The sequence below is a fragment of the Sus scrofa genome, chromosome 17 (assembly GCF_054392235.1).
Source record: "Sus scrofa isolate SSC_HxYL_T2T_F1_AM1 chromosome 17, Sscrofa_HxYL_maternal_Yorkshire_Landrace_v2.0, whole genome shotgun sequence".
NCBI lineage: Eukaryota > Metazoa > Chordata > Mammalia > Artiodactyla > Suidae > Sus > Sus scrofa.
This window is the reverse complement of record NC_139399.1, coordinates 38,148,252-38,163,137: the sequence shown is the minus strand read 5'-3', so window position 1 is coordinate 38,163,137 and position 14,886 is coordinate 38,148,252. Positions and strand designations below refer to the sequence as shown.

General features: G+C 50.2%; 1 protein-coding gene across 1 annotated transcript; it reads left to right on the top strand.

Moving 5' to 3' along the window:
• Positions 1-801: 801 nt before the first annotated feature.
• VSX1 (visual system homeobox 1) lies at positions 802-8,252 on the top strand. The gene is made up of 5 exons (XM_003359919.4): positions 802-1,225; positions 4,017-4,095; positions 4,603-4,726; positions 5,985-6,165; positions 7,262-8,252. Exons 1-5 carry the CDS (start codon positions 802-804, stop codon positions 7,546-7,548), a joined length of 1,095 nt encoding a protein of 364 aa, XP_003359967.1. The 3' UTR covers positions 7,549-8,252.
• Positions 8,253-14,886: the final 6,634 nt, after the last annotated feature.

The following is a 14,886-nucleotide window of genomic DNA, read 5'->3' as shown; positions in this document are numbered from 1 at the left end:
ATACAGATACGTTCTTATACATATTTCTAAAGTGACTTCATCTGAAATTGTGATTTCACTGCACCTCCTGGAATTTAGTTTGCTAAACGTGGCGCCCTTCCCCGCAGTTCCGGCGGGGTCCATCTGCCCCAGCCTCTGTTTCCTATTCCTTCTCCAGCTCCAGTGAATTTTGCGACAAGCTGATGGCCCGATGGCGCCGATGGCCAGCCTCCGCCAATGGCTGGAGGTGGAGTGGGCACTGATTAAATAAACGTTTTCCACTCCTTTCCCCTTGGGAATTTCGAGGAAGGTCTTGTCCGCGGTGACGGTAGTGTTGGAGGGCTGGCGGGGGTCTTAGTGATAGTAGTCAAAGAGCGGCAGGGAATAGGCCCTAGGTCTTAACGAGTGACTGGATGGGGGCAGGGAGGCTCCAGGGCAGCTGCAAGCAGGGGCCTCCACCCGAGAGCCGAGAAGGGGAGAGAAGACCACGCCGGGATCTGGAACCTGCGGCTCTTAGAGAGATGGCCAGAGAGCCGGTCCTCCCCTCTCTATTTTCCTCCCACCAAGAACAGGGTGGGCAGAGGGACAATTGGAAAGGAGAGGGGAGAGGGATGGGGGCCGATTGACGGGACTGCAGCTGGGAGGGCGGCGACCGAAGGGAGGGGAACTGGTGGCGTCCCCATCTCGCGGGGTCCGAGGCGTGACGCGCCCGCACCCCGCTGATTGGAGCCCTCCTGGCTCCTGACTGTATAAAGCGTCCTCAGAACTGCGCCCCCTCCGCAAAGGTGACCGAGAGAGTTCAGCCCCGCCGCCCAGTAAGCCATGACTGGCCGGGACGCGCTTTCCGACGGGTGTGCCAGGAGCAGGGCGCTGGTGCCCGGAGGCCCGCCCACTGGCTCGCGCCCCCGGGGCTTCGCCATCACTGACTTGCTGGGCCTGGAGGCCGAGCTGCCTGCACCTGCAGGCCCTGGGCCGGGATCCTGCTGCGAAGGCCCCGCGGCTGCCCCCTGCGCCGGTCCAGGGCTCGGGGACTCTGGCTTGGCGCGCGGGGCCCTCCCGCTGGGATTCGGCCTCCTCTGCAGCTTCGGTGCGCAGCCCCCTGCGGCTGCCGGGGCGCCCTGCCTGCTTCTAGCCGATGTGCCGTTCCTGCCGCCCGAGGGGCCTGAGCCCCCCGCCCCGCACGTCCTCGGCCGCTCACCGCCCACGAGCATCCGTCAGAAGCGCAGCGAGAGCGTCTCGACGTCCGGTAATGAGGCCAGTCCGTGCCGCTCCTGCCCCTTGCCTCGGCGTGGTGCGCAGGGTGACACTCAGCACCCCGCCGAGCCCCACCTCATCTCCCCAGATCCAGGGAAGTCGGGACCCCAGAGTGGCCCCGCCAGGGAGCACCCTCTGCCCTTGGCTTTGCCCACATCCCTGCCTCTCCTCTGGGCCTGGTCGCCGCCGCCCTGCACACACCCCTACAACCCGGTGCGAATCTGCCCTGGGGTCTTGGGGGTGGGGGAGTGTTCCCCGCGAGGATCAGGGAACAGCGGAGGTTGGGAGGCCTGGGCCCGCCTGGTTTGTCAGCACACCGAACCCAGTACCAACCAGCGCTTGAGCATTCCCTGAATTGATGGACTCATTGACTGGCCTTTGAAGAGCACGAGGTGGAGGCCTGGAACTGTCCTCCTAGAGTTGAAATAGGCGTGGGGGTCCCGCGCTTCTCTGCCCCTCTGGCTCAGGAGAAACAAGCTCCTCGGTCTATGGCAGCAGTGCCGGGCTCCTCAGAGAAGTCAGGGAGGATAGTGGAGAAGAGAAGGGAGCAGTGGAACTCTATAAAGACACGGCCATGAAATAGAGAGATTTGGGGCGGGAGGGGGGAGAGAACTAAGAATTACCAGCGAAAAGGTGGGCGCACATAAACTTTGTATAGACCCCAGAGCTGAGCATCCCTCAGCCAAGGCAGGTTTACATGGCTCTCTATCGATGTCTAGAGGAAGCAGATTGGATCAGAGGCAGGCCAGCTTTCACGTTATGAGAGTTCCTGCTGTCTCTTCAGTGGGTTAAAAACCGATGGTTGTCTCTGTGAGAATGGGGGTTCCATCCCTGGCCTCACTCAGTGGGTTAAGAATCCAGCGCTCTGCCACAAGCTTCAGTGTAGGTCTCAGGTGCTGCTGGGATCTGATGTTGCGGCGGCTATGATACAAGCCCTAGCCTGGGAACTTTCATGTACCCCAGATGAGAAGGTAAAAATAAAAATAAAGGTAAAAAATGAATGGACTTTATTTCATGAGTCTCTAGGTAAGATAAAATGAAGCCCTCTAGAAATGCAGAGACCACCTTCATAGGGTGGGTTCTTTCTCTGTGAATACTGACAAAGCTGAAGGCAAAATGCCACCACATCCTAGTCTATGAGGGCATTTCTGCAAGATCAAGACCAACACTGTCCAGTAGAAACATCATGTGACTTCAAGAGTAATGAAAATTTCTCAAACCTACCTGGAAAAGGAGAAATAAATAGGTGAAACAAACCTAAATACTGTATTTTATTTAATTCAATACACAGAAAATATTATTATACATGTAATCAATATAAAAATTGTTAATAGTTTATTTGGGGGTATTAGATCTTCAAAATACACCAAATATTTCACATTTACAGCAGGTCTCAATTCAGATGGGCCACATTTCATATCTCAAAAAACTTATGTGTCCAGACTGGACAGCACAAATACTATATTGTAATCCAAGTTTCTGGTGAACTAATTGATGTAGAAGTAAAACATTATTTTACTGTTTTTTGCCATTATTAATTCACTTTTTAGTGTTTTGAAGCAAATATTTTTTTTAACAATGAATCTGCCAATAGTTTGGTCTTCTAATCTTCCTTTCAACCTAGATATTTTTTTTAATTAAAAAAATTTTTTTTTTATTTTTAGGATCCATCTGTGGGTCAGGCTAGGGGTTGAATCACAGCTGCAGCTGCCAGCCTACGCCCCAGCCTGAGCAATGCAGGATCCGAGCTGCATCTGCGACCTACACCACAGCTCACTGCAATGCCAGATCCTTAACCCTCTGAGCAAGGCCAGGGATTGAACCCACATCCTCATGAATACTAGTCAGGTTCATTACTGGTGAGCCATGTTGGAAACTCCCTCAACCTAGAAAAATCTTTTGATATAATTTATTTCAAAAGATAAAACATTCTTAAGATTCTTTGAGTGCATCTATGAATCACCTGGGCACCCTAGCCAAGAATGAGCTTTCTGGACCTCACTTCCAGAGATTTGGAATTGGAACAGTAGGTTAGGGAACTAGCCCTGATATCACAAACCTTGGCCCTCCCTTTGAGAAATGGTGTGTTGGTTAAGATGAGGAAGCTGAGATGGAGGCAGAAAGAAGTGGATGGATTTGGAAGCTAAAGGGGACAGGAAATGCATTTGGTGTTCATGTAGCTTTGGCTTCATACAGTCTGGGGTTTGAATCCCAGCTTCACTGTTGACCACCTATGTAATCTTGGGTAAGTTACTTAATCTCTCTCTGCCTTGGTTTCCTCCTTTGTAAAAAGAGAGTTCTTTTAATTTATGAAGAAAAATGGTGATGTATAGGCAATGCACCTAAGCTACAGCACCTGGAATACGGTGAGTGTGAAAAATGCAGGCTTGTGTTATTAAGTATTCACATCTGGACAGGTTCATAGCTTCAACCCTTAAATTAAGATCCAGAAAAAAAAGTGAAAAATATGTGCACCTTGGAGTTTCCATTGTGGCTCAGTGGTTCACGAACCCGACTAGCATCCATGAGGACGCAGGTTTGATCCCTGGCCTTGTTCAGTGTGTTAAGGATCCGGTGTGGCCAGGAGCTGTGGTGTAGGTCACAGACGAGGCTCAGATCCTACATTGCTGTGGCTCTGACGTAGGCCAGAGGCTACAACTCCGATTGGACCCCTAGCCTAGGAAACTCCATATGCTGCAAGCATGGCCCTAAAAAGACAAAAAAAAAAAAAAAAAAAAAGTATGCATGCCTTTAAAGTCCCCTCTTTCCTCTTGTGCTGACAGAAGAGGACAGCCTGCCTGAAGATAGGAGTGACCTGAAGTTGCCCCCCACCCCCGGCAAGAGGAAGAAGCGAAGGCACAGGTACCTGCCCTGCCCCTGTCCTTGGGACTCAGCATCTGAGACTGTCTGGTCCTGCGAGTTAGGGTAGGCCCAGGGCCTCCTAGTCTGCAGTGGAAAGGGCACAGTAGCCACTTGGGAACGTAATTCTGTGATTCCCAGGGGGCCGCAGGTCTGTCTTTGTAGCATTTTACAGACACAATTTTGTGGGCCTTTAATGTTTTCTTAGAGTGAGCTGATGGAGTGGGTTAAGGATCTGATGTTGTCACTGCTGTGGCACAGTTTTGATCCCCAGCCCCCGAAACAGCCACTGTGGGTATGGCCAAAGGAAAAGAAAAAGACCTAAAAAACTGTTTTGTTTGAATCAAATTGCAGATTTTCCAGAGGCTAACCATTCAGAGGTGGGGGGTCCAGTTATCATGAGCTGGACTTCCAGGCTGTGGACAATGTGGCGAGGGCGGGGGGTGGGGGGAAGCACAGTGTCCTTGGAGGTGGGCAGGTGCCCACTCAAGCATCTGGGCCTCCCTGCAGGACGGTTTTCACTGCCCACCAGCTGGAGGAGCTGGAGAAGGCCTTCAGCGAGGCCCACTACCCCGACGTGTATGCCCGGGAAATGCTGGCTGTGAAGACTGAGCTCCCGGAAGACCGGATACAGGTGCCAGGCTCCTCCTCCCAAAGACACCAGCGAGCACGCTGTTCTCATGCAGGGGGGTGCCCCAGGGTTTCCCCTCACACACAAACCAAAGATCCCAGAGCCTTAGATCCCAGAGCCTTCCTTTGGGTGAGTTTGAAGAGGATGACCTCTTCCTTTTATTAAATCATTCCTAAAAATTACACAGTGCGGAGCTCCCATTGTGGCTCAGCAGGTTAAGAACCTGACAGAGTGTCTGTGAAGATTTGGGTTCCATCCCTGGCCTTGCCCAGAAGGTTAAGGAGCTGCAAGCTGCCGTGTGGGTCACAGATGTGGCTCGGATCTGGTGTTGCTGTGGCTGTGGTGTAGGCCGGCAGCTGCAGCTCTGATTTGACCCCTAGTCTGGGAAGTTCCATATGAGGCAGATGGGGCCCTGAAATGAAAAAAATTACATAGTATAAGCTGAATCCAGAGACTACGTAACGATCTCAATGAAAAAGTGACTATCCCTCCACTGAAACCCTTGAAGAAACCAATGTAAGTAGCCTGCCTTGGGTTTTCTGCACAGCTCCTCATGCACATCTGGCCTGGAACATGTACACGCTCACTTGTACACACACACGGGGTTGGTCTCTCTCTTTACAGAGAGCTGTCATACATGCTCCTTGGTCTCTGTGCTGACAGCCCATCCTCTCCTGGTTAGAAGATGTTATTCGCTCACTTTTTATTTTATTTTATTTCCTTTTATTTAATTTAATGATTTTTATTTATTCCATTATAGTTGGTTTACAGTGGCTTTTTTAAAAAAAATTTAATGATATTTATTACTTTTTGTTTTATTGAATTAATTTATCGTTTTCGCTGTGTCCTGAGGCACGCGGAAGTCCCCAGGCCAGGGAATGAACCTGAGCCGCTGCAGTGACAATGACGGATCCTCAACCTGCTGTGTCACAAGAGAGCTCCCACTCACTTTTTGAACAGCTTCACAGTTTTGGACACTGTTCTTCTATTAAGATAGAACAGTTCACCAACCTGAGAGTAGAAGGGGCCGTTGCCTGGGTGAACTGTTCCCATCAGTGTAAAACTCAACTTGTTTATGGCTGGGATACTCTGATTTGGTTTCATTATCCCTGCCTCCATGGAAACATCGGTGGAAACCGGTCCCAATCACCCATCATGGCCAGTCTCTCGGGTCCCAGGTGCTCCCTGAGAGGGCAGGGGGCCATGCCCCTCCGCCCGTCTCCTCCTCTAAGTCCTCTGCTTCCCTCCCGCCTCAATCCAGGTCTGGTTTCAGAATCGGAGGGCCAAGTGGCGCAAGCGGGAGAAGCGTTGGGGTGGCAGCAGCGTGATGGCCGAGTACGGGCTCTACGGGGCGATGGTGCGACACTGCATCCCACCACCTGACTCTGTCCTCAGCTCTGCAGAGGGCGGCCTGCTGGGCTCCTGTGCGCCCTGGCTCCTGGGTGAGGAAGGGGGCCCTATGGCCAGCCTGCCAGAGAGGTTAGGGGTCCCCACACCAGGCATCCATCACCAGGCAAACCAATGCAAGTGCACCCAGATTCAGCCTCAGAATATCTCATCCATTTTTAATGAATTACAAGGCTTGGCCTTATCTTTCATTGGAATTGCGCAGCAGTGTGAGGAAAGGTGCCAACTGGCCCTGGTTTTAGGAGTGGAACGATACACTTTCATTACGTGAAATACGTTTCCCACATGTAGAGGGCTCTTAGGTTTGGAAACCACACAGTTCAGAGCTCAAGAGGTTCAGCTCCTGGTCCTCATTCTGCCGTTAACAACCTGCCATGTGGCTCTTCTGTCCCTTAGCTTGGTGCTGGAACAGTCTACACTGGAGAGGCCCAGGCTTTGGGCTGGGTGTTCTGAGAGCTGGCACCCTTGTTCATCTGTTGTCATTACCAGAGACCTTAAAGGAACAAGTCAGGGACAGCACCCTAAGGAGGGTGTGAGACTGGGGGGGGGGTGCATTTTAGGCTGGGGAGGCAGAAGGGTTTTGTTCAGCAAACATTTTTCAAACCCCTACCCACCTGATGCTATGCTGTGATGGGAGACATGGAGATTGGAGAGCCTGACAGAGCATGTTGTTGGGCAGGTAACCCAGTCCACCCTCCTGAATTTACCTGAGCAGGTGGGTGGTGCTTGCTGTGTTTGTGTGTCTGTGGCCTAGTGCTGCCACACAGCCGACTTTTTGAGAGAAGCTGGAAATCTGGTTTTTGACGTAAATCTCCTAATTTTAAAATGTTGCCAACAAGTTTTAAAATAAAATAAAAAAAAACATGACATCGTTCAAACAAGGCACCTTGGTTGGCCGTGCCCAGCTGGCAGACACCAGGCTACAAACCCAATATTGATAGTTACCGAAAGGACCCTCCTGCAGTCCCCAGAGATGGACATCAGCAAGGGACATCCTAAGGGGACTAATTCTAATGAGAATAATGACATGGAAGAAATTTACTTAGTTGCTGTATTTGGAGATATCTGTTTTTACTTATTTTCATTTTCTTTTTCTTTTTTCTTTTTCTTTTTTTTTTTTTTTTTTGCAAGGGATGCATAAAAAATCCACAGGGATGATAAAGAAAGCAGAAAGTGAAGAAAAGCTGGCAGGACTCTGGGGCTCTGACCACCTCAAGGAAGGTTTTAGCCCGCTTCAGGCAGGACCCCAGAGGGGCTCAGATGAAGGCAGCCCTGAAAGTGGCCAAGATGTGGCCATGGATCTCTCCAACTCCACTCGGCAGGAGGCCAAGAGAGCACCGCAGGAGGCCGGGACCCAAGGCTGTTCAGACTCTGAGGAGCTAAAGGGGCTCCAGCCCAGGAAGGGGGAGGCCTTATGAGGCCACAGCTCCTCCCCATCAGGGCTGGAAATGTGCACATTCCTTACCGCTGTTTTTGAAAGATGAAAGTTGTGGAAGACAGTTGGAGTTTTTAAGTGTCAGGACACAATGCAATGCCATTTGCTTTAAGAAGACAAATGGTGACCTATGGTAAAATTCCATTTCATTCTATAATGGAAATCACTCCTTAAAGGCAGGTGAACCAGTTAATTTGGTGTAAAACTTCTCTTCTCTTCTGTAGAACCTGAGGAGGGAGGATTTCAAGTCCAAAACCCATTTTCACTGCCAGACAGCCTGAGATCTGGTTCACAATACTGCAGATTAACAGGTTAAGTCCTTACAAGGAATCCGACTGATTAGCAGATTAAGTCGGATGTTCTTACCTGGAATCAGAAGATACAAAATTATTTAATGGGCAGAGAATCAAATAGTTTCATAAATAGTGAAGACCTTGTGCGGACCTCAAATGAATGAAATTTAGCATCTTTACCTTGAACTTGCTTTGGATGTTGCCATTCTCTTAGGCAATAATTCTGTGTCCTCGGAACTCTTCCGCAAAGAAAGCCCACCGTCCCTCCCCTTCCCAAACAGCTCGGGGCCAAATTGGAACAACCGTTGAATATTTGTAAACAGTGTGTTAAGGTCAGACCAGGCTTCTTGGTTTTTTTTAAAATTTATGTTTGAGAGCACTTTAGTGACTTGATTTCCTGAATGTTTCCTTGCCTGTATTTCCTTTGCCACTTATTTATTATTTAAAAATAAACGAAGCATTGTGTGGTGTGCTCGGGCTTCCTGCACCTCCTCAGTCTTCACGGGCACCTCCGGCCACCCCTGGCAGGGTCCCCTGTGACCTTGAAACATGGTCTCTGCAGCACTTCCTATGTGGCTCCATGTCTAGTTCTCCTTTCTGAGTTGAATCCAGGCAGAGCTTACACCTGATTGATGGGAGGCTGAGAGGGAGATGCCGAGCTTCCCCAAGAAGGCAGAGTGGGAAGGAAAGGAAAGACCCTGTCCCCATGGCCTCCCCTGGTCCCCCTGTTGGGCTGGGCCTGGCTCTCCCGTTGCTCCAGGTGAGAAGCCAGAGCCTCCTTCCTTTAGCCTACTTTTCTCATCCTGGGCTGGTCCCAGACTATTGTGAAAAATAAATGTCACCTGTCCTTACTGCAGCAGCAGAAAACTGGGAGCCCCACCATCTTTCATTCTTTCTGGCACCTGGAGATCGAGGCTGAAGCCAAGGCTGAGGGTGGCGGGAAGGCAGGTGGTGGGAAGAATCTGGAACAATTTGAGAGGAAGCTGCATACGTTGTCTGCCCTCTTATCTCTGTTTTCCCAGCTTTATTGAGATATAATAGACCTATGCCATTGTGTAGGTTGGAGTGTACAGTGTGTGATACCACAGTAAGGTTAGTTAACACGTCCTTCCCATGATTATTGTTTGGTGGTTGTTAGGAAGGTTGAAGCTCTAGTCTCTGGAGTTCCTGTCGTGGCACGGCGGAAACAAATCCAGCTAGGAACCATGAGTTTGTGGGTTCGATCCCTGGCCTGGCTCAGTGGATTAAGGATCCAGCGTTGCCGTGAGCTGTGGTGAAGGTCGAAGACATGGCTTGGATCTGCTGTGGCTGTGGCTGTGGCTGGCAGCTATAGCTCCGATTAGACCCCTAGCCTGGGAACCTCCATATGCTGCGGGTGTGGCCCTTAAAAAAAACAAAAAACAAAAAGCAAAAAACAAAAACTCTAGTCTCCATAGCATCATTCAAATATACAGCAATGTTACCTATGGTCACTGTGGTGTACATTCTATCCCCAGAAATTACACATCTCCTAACTGAAAATCTGTACATTTGACCAACATCTTCCTATTTCCCCTGGCAATTACCTCTATTTCCCTTGGCAATGACCATTCTACTCGGTTTCTATGAATTTGATGTTTTTAGATTTCACTTATAAGTGAGATCATACAGTGTTCCATATTCTCTGTATGACTTATTTTACTTAACATAATGCCCTCAAGGTCCATCCATGTAGTTGCAAATGGCAGGATTTCCTTATTTTTGTAAAGTGATGAACAGCATTGCATTGTATATACAGCATATCTTCTTTACCTCTTTATCTGCCAATGAACATGTAGGTTGTTTCCATGTCTTGGCTGCTGTAAATAAGGCTACAATGAACATAGGAGGTGCAGATATATCTTCCAGAGGGTGATTTTATCTTCTTTGGATAAATACCCAGAAGTAGATTTGCTGGGTTGTATTAGTTCTAGTTTTAATTTTTTTTCTTTTTAGGGCCACACCTGCAGCACAGGGAAGTTCCCAGGCTAGGGGTCGAATCGTAGCTACAGCTGCCAGCCTGCGCCACAGCCACAGCAATGCAGGATCTGAGCTGCGTCTGCGACCTACACACAGCTCATGTCAATGCTGGATCCTTAACCCACTGAGCGAGGCCAGGGATAGTACCTGTGTCCTCATGGATACTAGTCGGATTCATTTCCCCTGTGCCACAGCGGGAACTCCTATTTTTAATTTTTTGAAGACTCTCCATACTGTTTTCCACAGTGGCTGTACCTGCCTCCTAATCTCCTGATACTGTGCATTTTCTAAGAATAAGAGTATTATCTTATATAACCTGAGGAGTTACCAATTCAGAAAATCTGAATACAATACTTTAACTCTGAATACAAAATTCTAAACCTGAATATAACACTTTTATCTATTACAACACAGTATTAATTAGATTCATTATCTAATACTGGATTAAATACAGTGCTTTAATTTGAATACAAAGCTTTCATCTATTGCAATATAGTGTTGATTACAATATTCTAAATGTGAAAACAATACAGTATTCTAAATCTGAATACAAGACTTTCACCTTCTTTCCCCACCCCCTACTCTCCATGGTATCCCTCACAGCCCCTTTCTTTTCTATCCGGGATCCAGTCTTGAATCTTGCATTGCTTCTAATTGTCACATCCTTCAATACGGAAATTTCTGCAGCCGCTTTCTTTGTCTTTTGTGACATTGACATTTTTATTTTTTTGGCCATGCCCACGGCATGTGGAAGTTCCCAGGCCAGGGATGGAACCTTAGCCACAGCAGTGACAACACTGGATCCTTTGACTGCTAGGCCACAAGGGAACTCTGATACTTTTTTTTTCTTTTTTGCTTTTTATGGCCACACCTGTGGCATATGGAAGGTCCCAGGCTAGGGCTGGAATCAGAGCTGCAGCTGCCGGCCACAGCCACAGTAATGCCGGATCCCTAACCCACTGAGCAGGGCCAGGTATTGAACCCGCATCCTGGATACTGGTTGGGTTTGTAACCCACTGAGCCACAGTGGGAACTCCTGATGACAGAATTTATTTATTTATTTATTGTCTTTTTGCCTTTTCTAGGGCTGCTCCCGTGGCATATGGATGTTCCCAGGCTAGGGGTCTAACCGGAGCTATAGCCACCGGCCTATGCCACAGCCACAGCAATGTGAGATCTGAGCCGCATCTGCGAACTACACCACAGCTCACGGCAACGCCTGATCCTTAACCCACTGAGCAAGGCCAGGGATCGAACCCACAACCTCATGGTTCCTAGTCAGATTCGTTAACCACTGCACCACGACGGGAACTCCGATAGAATTTTTTTTTAAATAAGGGAAGCTTACTGTTGGAAGGCCACTGTTTTGGAGGTAAGCGGGCAGGTTAATCATTTTTCAAATCCTTTGAGTGGGCCAAAGAGGTTGGCAAGACTCAGGATTTTGGGAAGAGTTCTTTTTATCTAGGAGAGAAAACCACTTTCCATCCTCCCAGGCATTTACAGACTCTTGCATATGGTGTCCTGGGAGCCACTAAGTTCTTTGAAGGCTGAGAGCCCTGCCTTCTCCCTGCTGGGCTCCTGCTGAGCAAGTAAAGCCTGGTAGCTGACTCCCCATGATGCAAAGGGTTCAACAACCTTAGGACAGAAAGCACTGATCTCCCACGTGTGTCACCTTCTTCCCAATATCTGCCACCCAGCTGATGAGAGTGGGACCACATTCACAATATCCGGGTCCAATGTGCACAAAACAATACCTCCCCCCCAACCCCCGAAGGTAAGGCTCCACACAGGTATCTGTCAAGAGGGAACTCTAAGTACCCATGGATTCCTTCTCTTTCAGACTCTCCCCACTTCTTAAAAACTCATCCAAGGCTGGCTGCCTTTTCTCCCTTTCTATCAAAATAAAAAGATAGGAGTTCCTGTCATGGCTCAGTGGTTAATGAATTCGACTAGGAACCATGAGGTTGTGGGTTTGATCCCTGGCCTCACTCAGTGGGTTAAGGATCAGGCGTTGCCCTCAGCAGTGGTGTAGGTCGCAGACACAGCTCCGATCCCCTGTTGCTGTGGCTGTGGCGTAGGCTGGTGGCTACAGCTCCAATTAGACCCCTAGCCTGGGAACCTCCATGTGCCGCGGGAGCAGCCCTAAAAAGCAGGGAAAAAAACAAAAAAAACAAAACCCCCAAAATAAATGGATAAATGCCATCACCAATGACACGCTGGCGCCACCTGTTGGCAGGCATGTGGCTGCGCTTCGGCCTGACTGGCAGGTCAGTTTTTCTTCCTCAGACTTGCAGCTCACCCGCTGAACACCTGGTGGGGTCGGCTCCCCTTTGAAATGTCTTCAGTCCTATGGTTTCCTGTTGGCACTCTTTCTGTGTTTAAGCTGCCCAGTTTATGGTACGTTGTTAGAGGAGCCCACACGGACTCAGGCGCAAAGGCCTCACCTTTTTTCAACTTAGCCTCATTTTAGGTAAATAATTCCCGTTACTTCATAAGCCCAGGCTAACACCTTGCTCTCTCTCTGTCGTATACAGATCTCTTCTCTCTTCCCCCTGAGTTTAGGGCTGCTTTGGGTGCAATCAGTCTTCATTGGTTAAATCACTGGAGAGACAAAACTGTTCTGAGGGGCTCTTTCAGGAAATGCTCCTGGGTTTCCCTTGATGGAGACGGGGCTCTATTCTTCCTGACCACTTGTTCTGAAGCAGCTTTCATAATCCAGCTCCAGGTGGCAGTGTTGGCCAGCTTTAAAGTTTGTCAAAATCTGGCGTTCCTGTTGTGGCATGGTGGAAACGAATCCCACTCGGAAACTTCAGGTAGCAGGTTCAATCCCTGGCCTTGCTCAGTGGGTTATGGATCCAGCGTTGCCATGAACTGTGGTGTAGGTTACAGATGTGGTTACAGACATGGCTCGGATCTGGTGTTGCTGTGGCTGTGGCGTAGGCTGGCAGCTGTTGCTCTGATTCGACCCCTAGCCTGGGAACCTCTGTATGCTGCAGGTATGGCCCTAAAAAGCAAAAAACAAACAAACAAACAAAACCCCCCAAAAACAAACAAAAAAGTTTCCCCAAAATCAACAGGACTAGAAATCTGGCTTGTTTTCTATCCCTCCTCATCTTTCCATCCAATCAATCCACAGTCAATCAATCCAGAGTCACTTGGTCCCTGGTCAAGCCTCCTCCCTCTCAGCTGACACTCTCAGGGATGGGCTCTGTGTAATCTCTTTGGAACACAACAGGGGCCAATGCCAGGTGGTCAGCACGGGTTTTCTGGCTGGCCCTTCCCTGCTGTGATCTTTGTATCATAAACCATCACATGTTGGCTGATTGAGCCAAGAGGCCAGGGAACCCCAGAGACATTCCTGGGGCCACAAGTGGGGACTGCGAAGTTGATTCAGCTGCCTTTGGTGCTTCAGGCAGGAGGAGGGGCCTGACCTCTCAGACCAGCTCAGAGGCTGCTCCCTAGTTTCCCTCTATCCCTCCCACTCTCCTCTTATCCCAAGGAGACCAGTTTCCAGGGTGACCACTGCCATACGTGCATCAGACCAAGGATTTTTGCTGGCCTGAGTCATGAAGGGGACAGGGCAGCCTTCACTGGGCATTGGGGCCTTGGAGTCAGAGCGAAGGGACTGCATAGGTCTCTGCCAGGTGGACCTCGAGGACAAGTGGCCATGGGGCCTATCTGGCATGTGTAGGACCTATAGGCTGTTCAGGGTGAGGGGCTTGGTGTGGGGCTGGCTTCTCAGAGTAGGGTTGTCCTTGACCTCTCTAGTAGAGGCGCCCTTCTCCCCACCTGCCCACTGATTGTGATTCAGGCTCAAAGGAAACTCCAAGACCCAGCCTACAGCACCTTCCCTGGAGCTGCCCAGCCCCTCAACTTTTAATTCTCTGTGTGTCAAAATACAAGACTTCTCAGCCAGAACTGCCACCATTCTCAGAAGCTACGGGACCAACATCTGTCAGACTGTTTCTAGTTGCACTGGAGTCCAGGATAGAGCTGGTTTGCGGGGGAGCTGGCTGCAAGAGCTGTGCTGGGGTGGGGGACAGGGGACGGGACAGGATGGACAGTGCCTCTCGAGCTGGGCAGGGGCAGTTTGCTGAGTTGGGAGCCGGGCGGGAGGGCACACGGGGTGTGCGTGCTTACTCCCGAGGATCTGGTGTCCAGTGTTCCAGGCGGAGGCCCCCTTGTTGGAGCCATGAACACAAGCCTCCCCATGCATCCTCACTGCCACTGAGGTCATGGGGACACTGGGAAATGGGGACACGGGGGCCAGGAGCCTGACACCCTGTGTTGCCTGTCTCAGAACCCCTGAAGCGGGCAGGGTCTGCTTTTCCTCTGACCCACTTCTAGGCTCTCAGTGTGGATTTTTCGTTTTGGTTTTGCTTCACATTTCAGTCATTTGAGCTGGTATCTGTCTCACTGCAGCCTTCCCCCCTCCCCACCCCAACCCCAAGTTGTGACCTTGGGCTCAGGGCTGTGTTTGGTTCATCCTTGTTGAGCTGACAGCCTCCACACAGGGCCATGCACACAGGAGGGGCTCCACAGACACCCTGTCACTGAGGGTCGGTGGGAGAGTGAGGGCAGCAGGGCAGAGAAGCAAGGACGTCTGGCAACTCAGTGCGGGCCTGCCTGGGGGGACTGGTGGGTCTTGGGGATGATACCCACAAAGCTGCTTCTTAGAGGGGTCCAGGGCTGCAGCTCCCAGCACTGTGGGAGGGAGGGCCTAGGAAGGGCAATGCCCTAAACTGTTAAAGCTGTGAGCGCTGGAGGCCCCTTCCGGCTGTGTGGCCTTGGGTGGGAGTATCTCCTGTTTTTTCCCTTTGTACAATGAGGACCAGAGTATCCTTCTCCCAGGGTTGTGAGGATCACTGTTTCCAACTTGAACATCAGGCTTGAGGTACAAAGGAAGCCCAGCTCCGGCAGAAACTCTCCCAGGCTTCCTACTTCGGCACCTGCTGAGGTCCAGCTTTCTGCACACACTGAAGACCCTGCCCATCTTAGAGGCACAGGCATCCATGACCAGCACTGCCTGG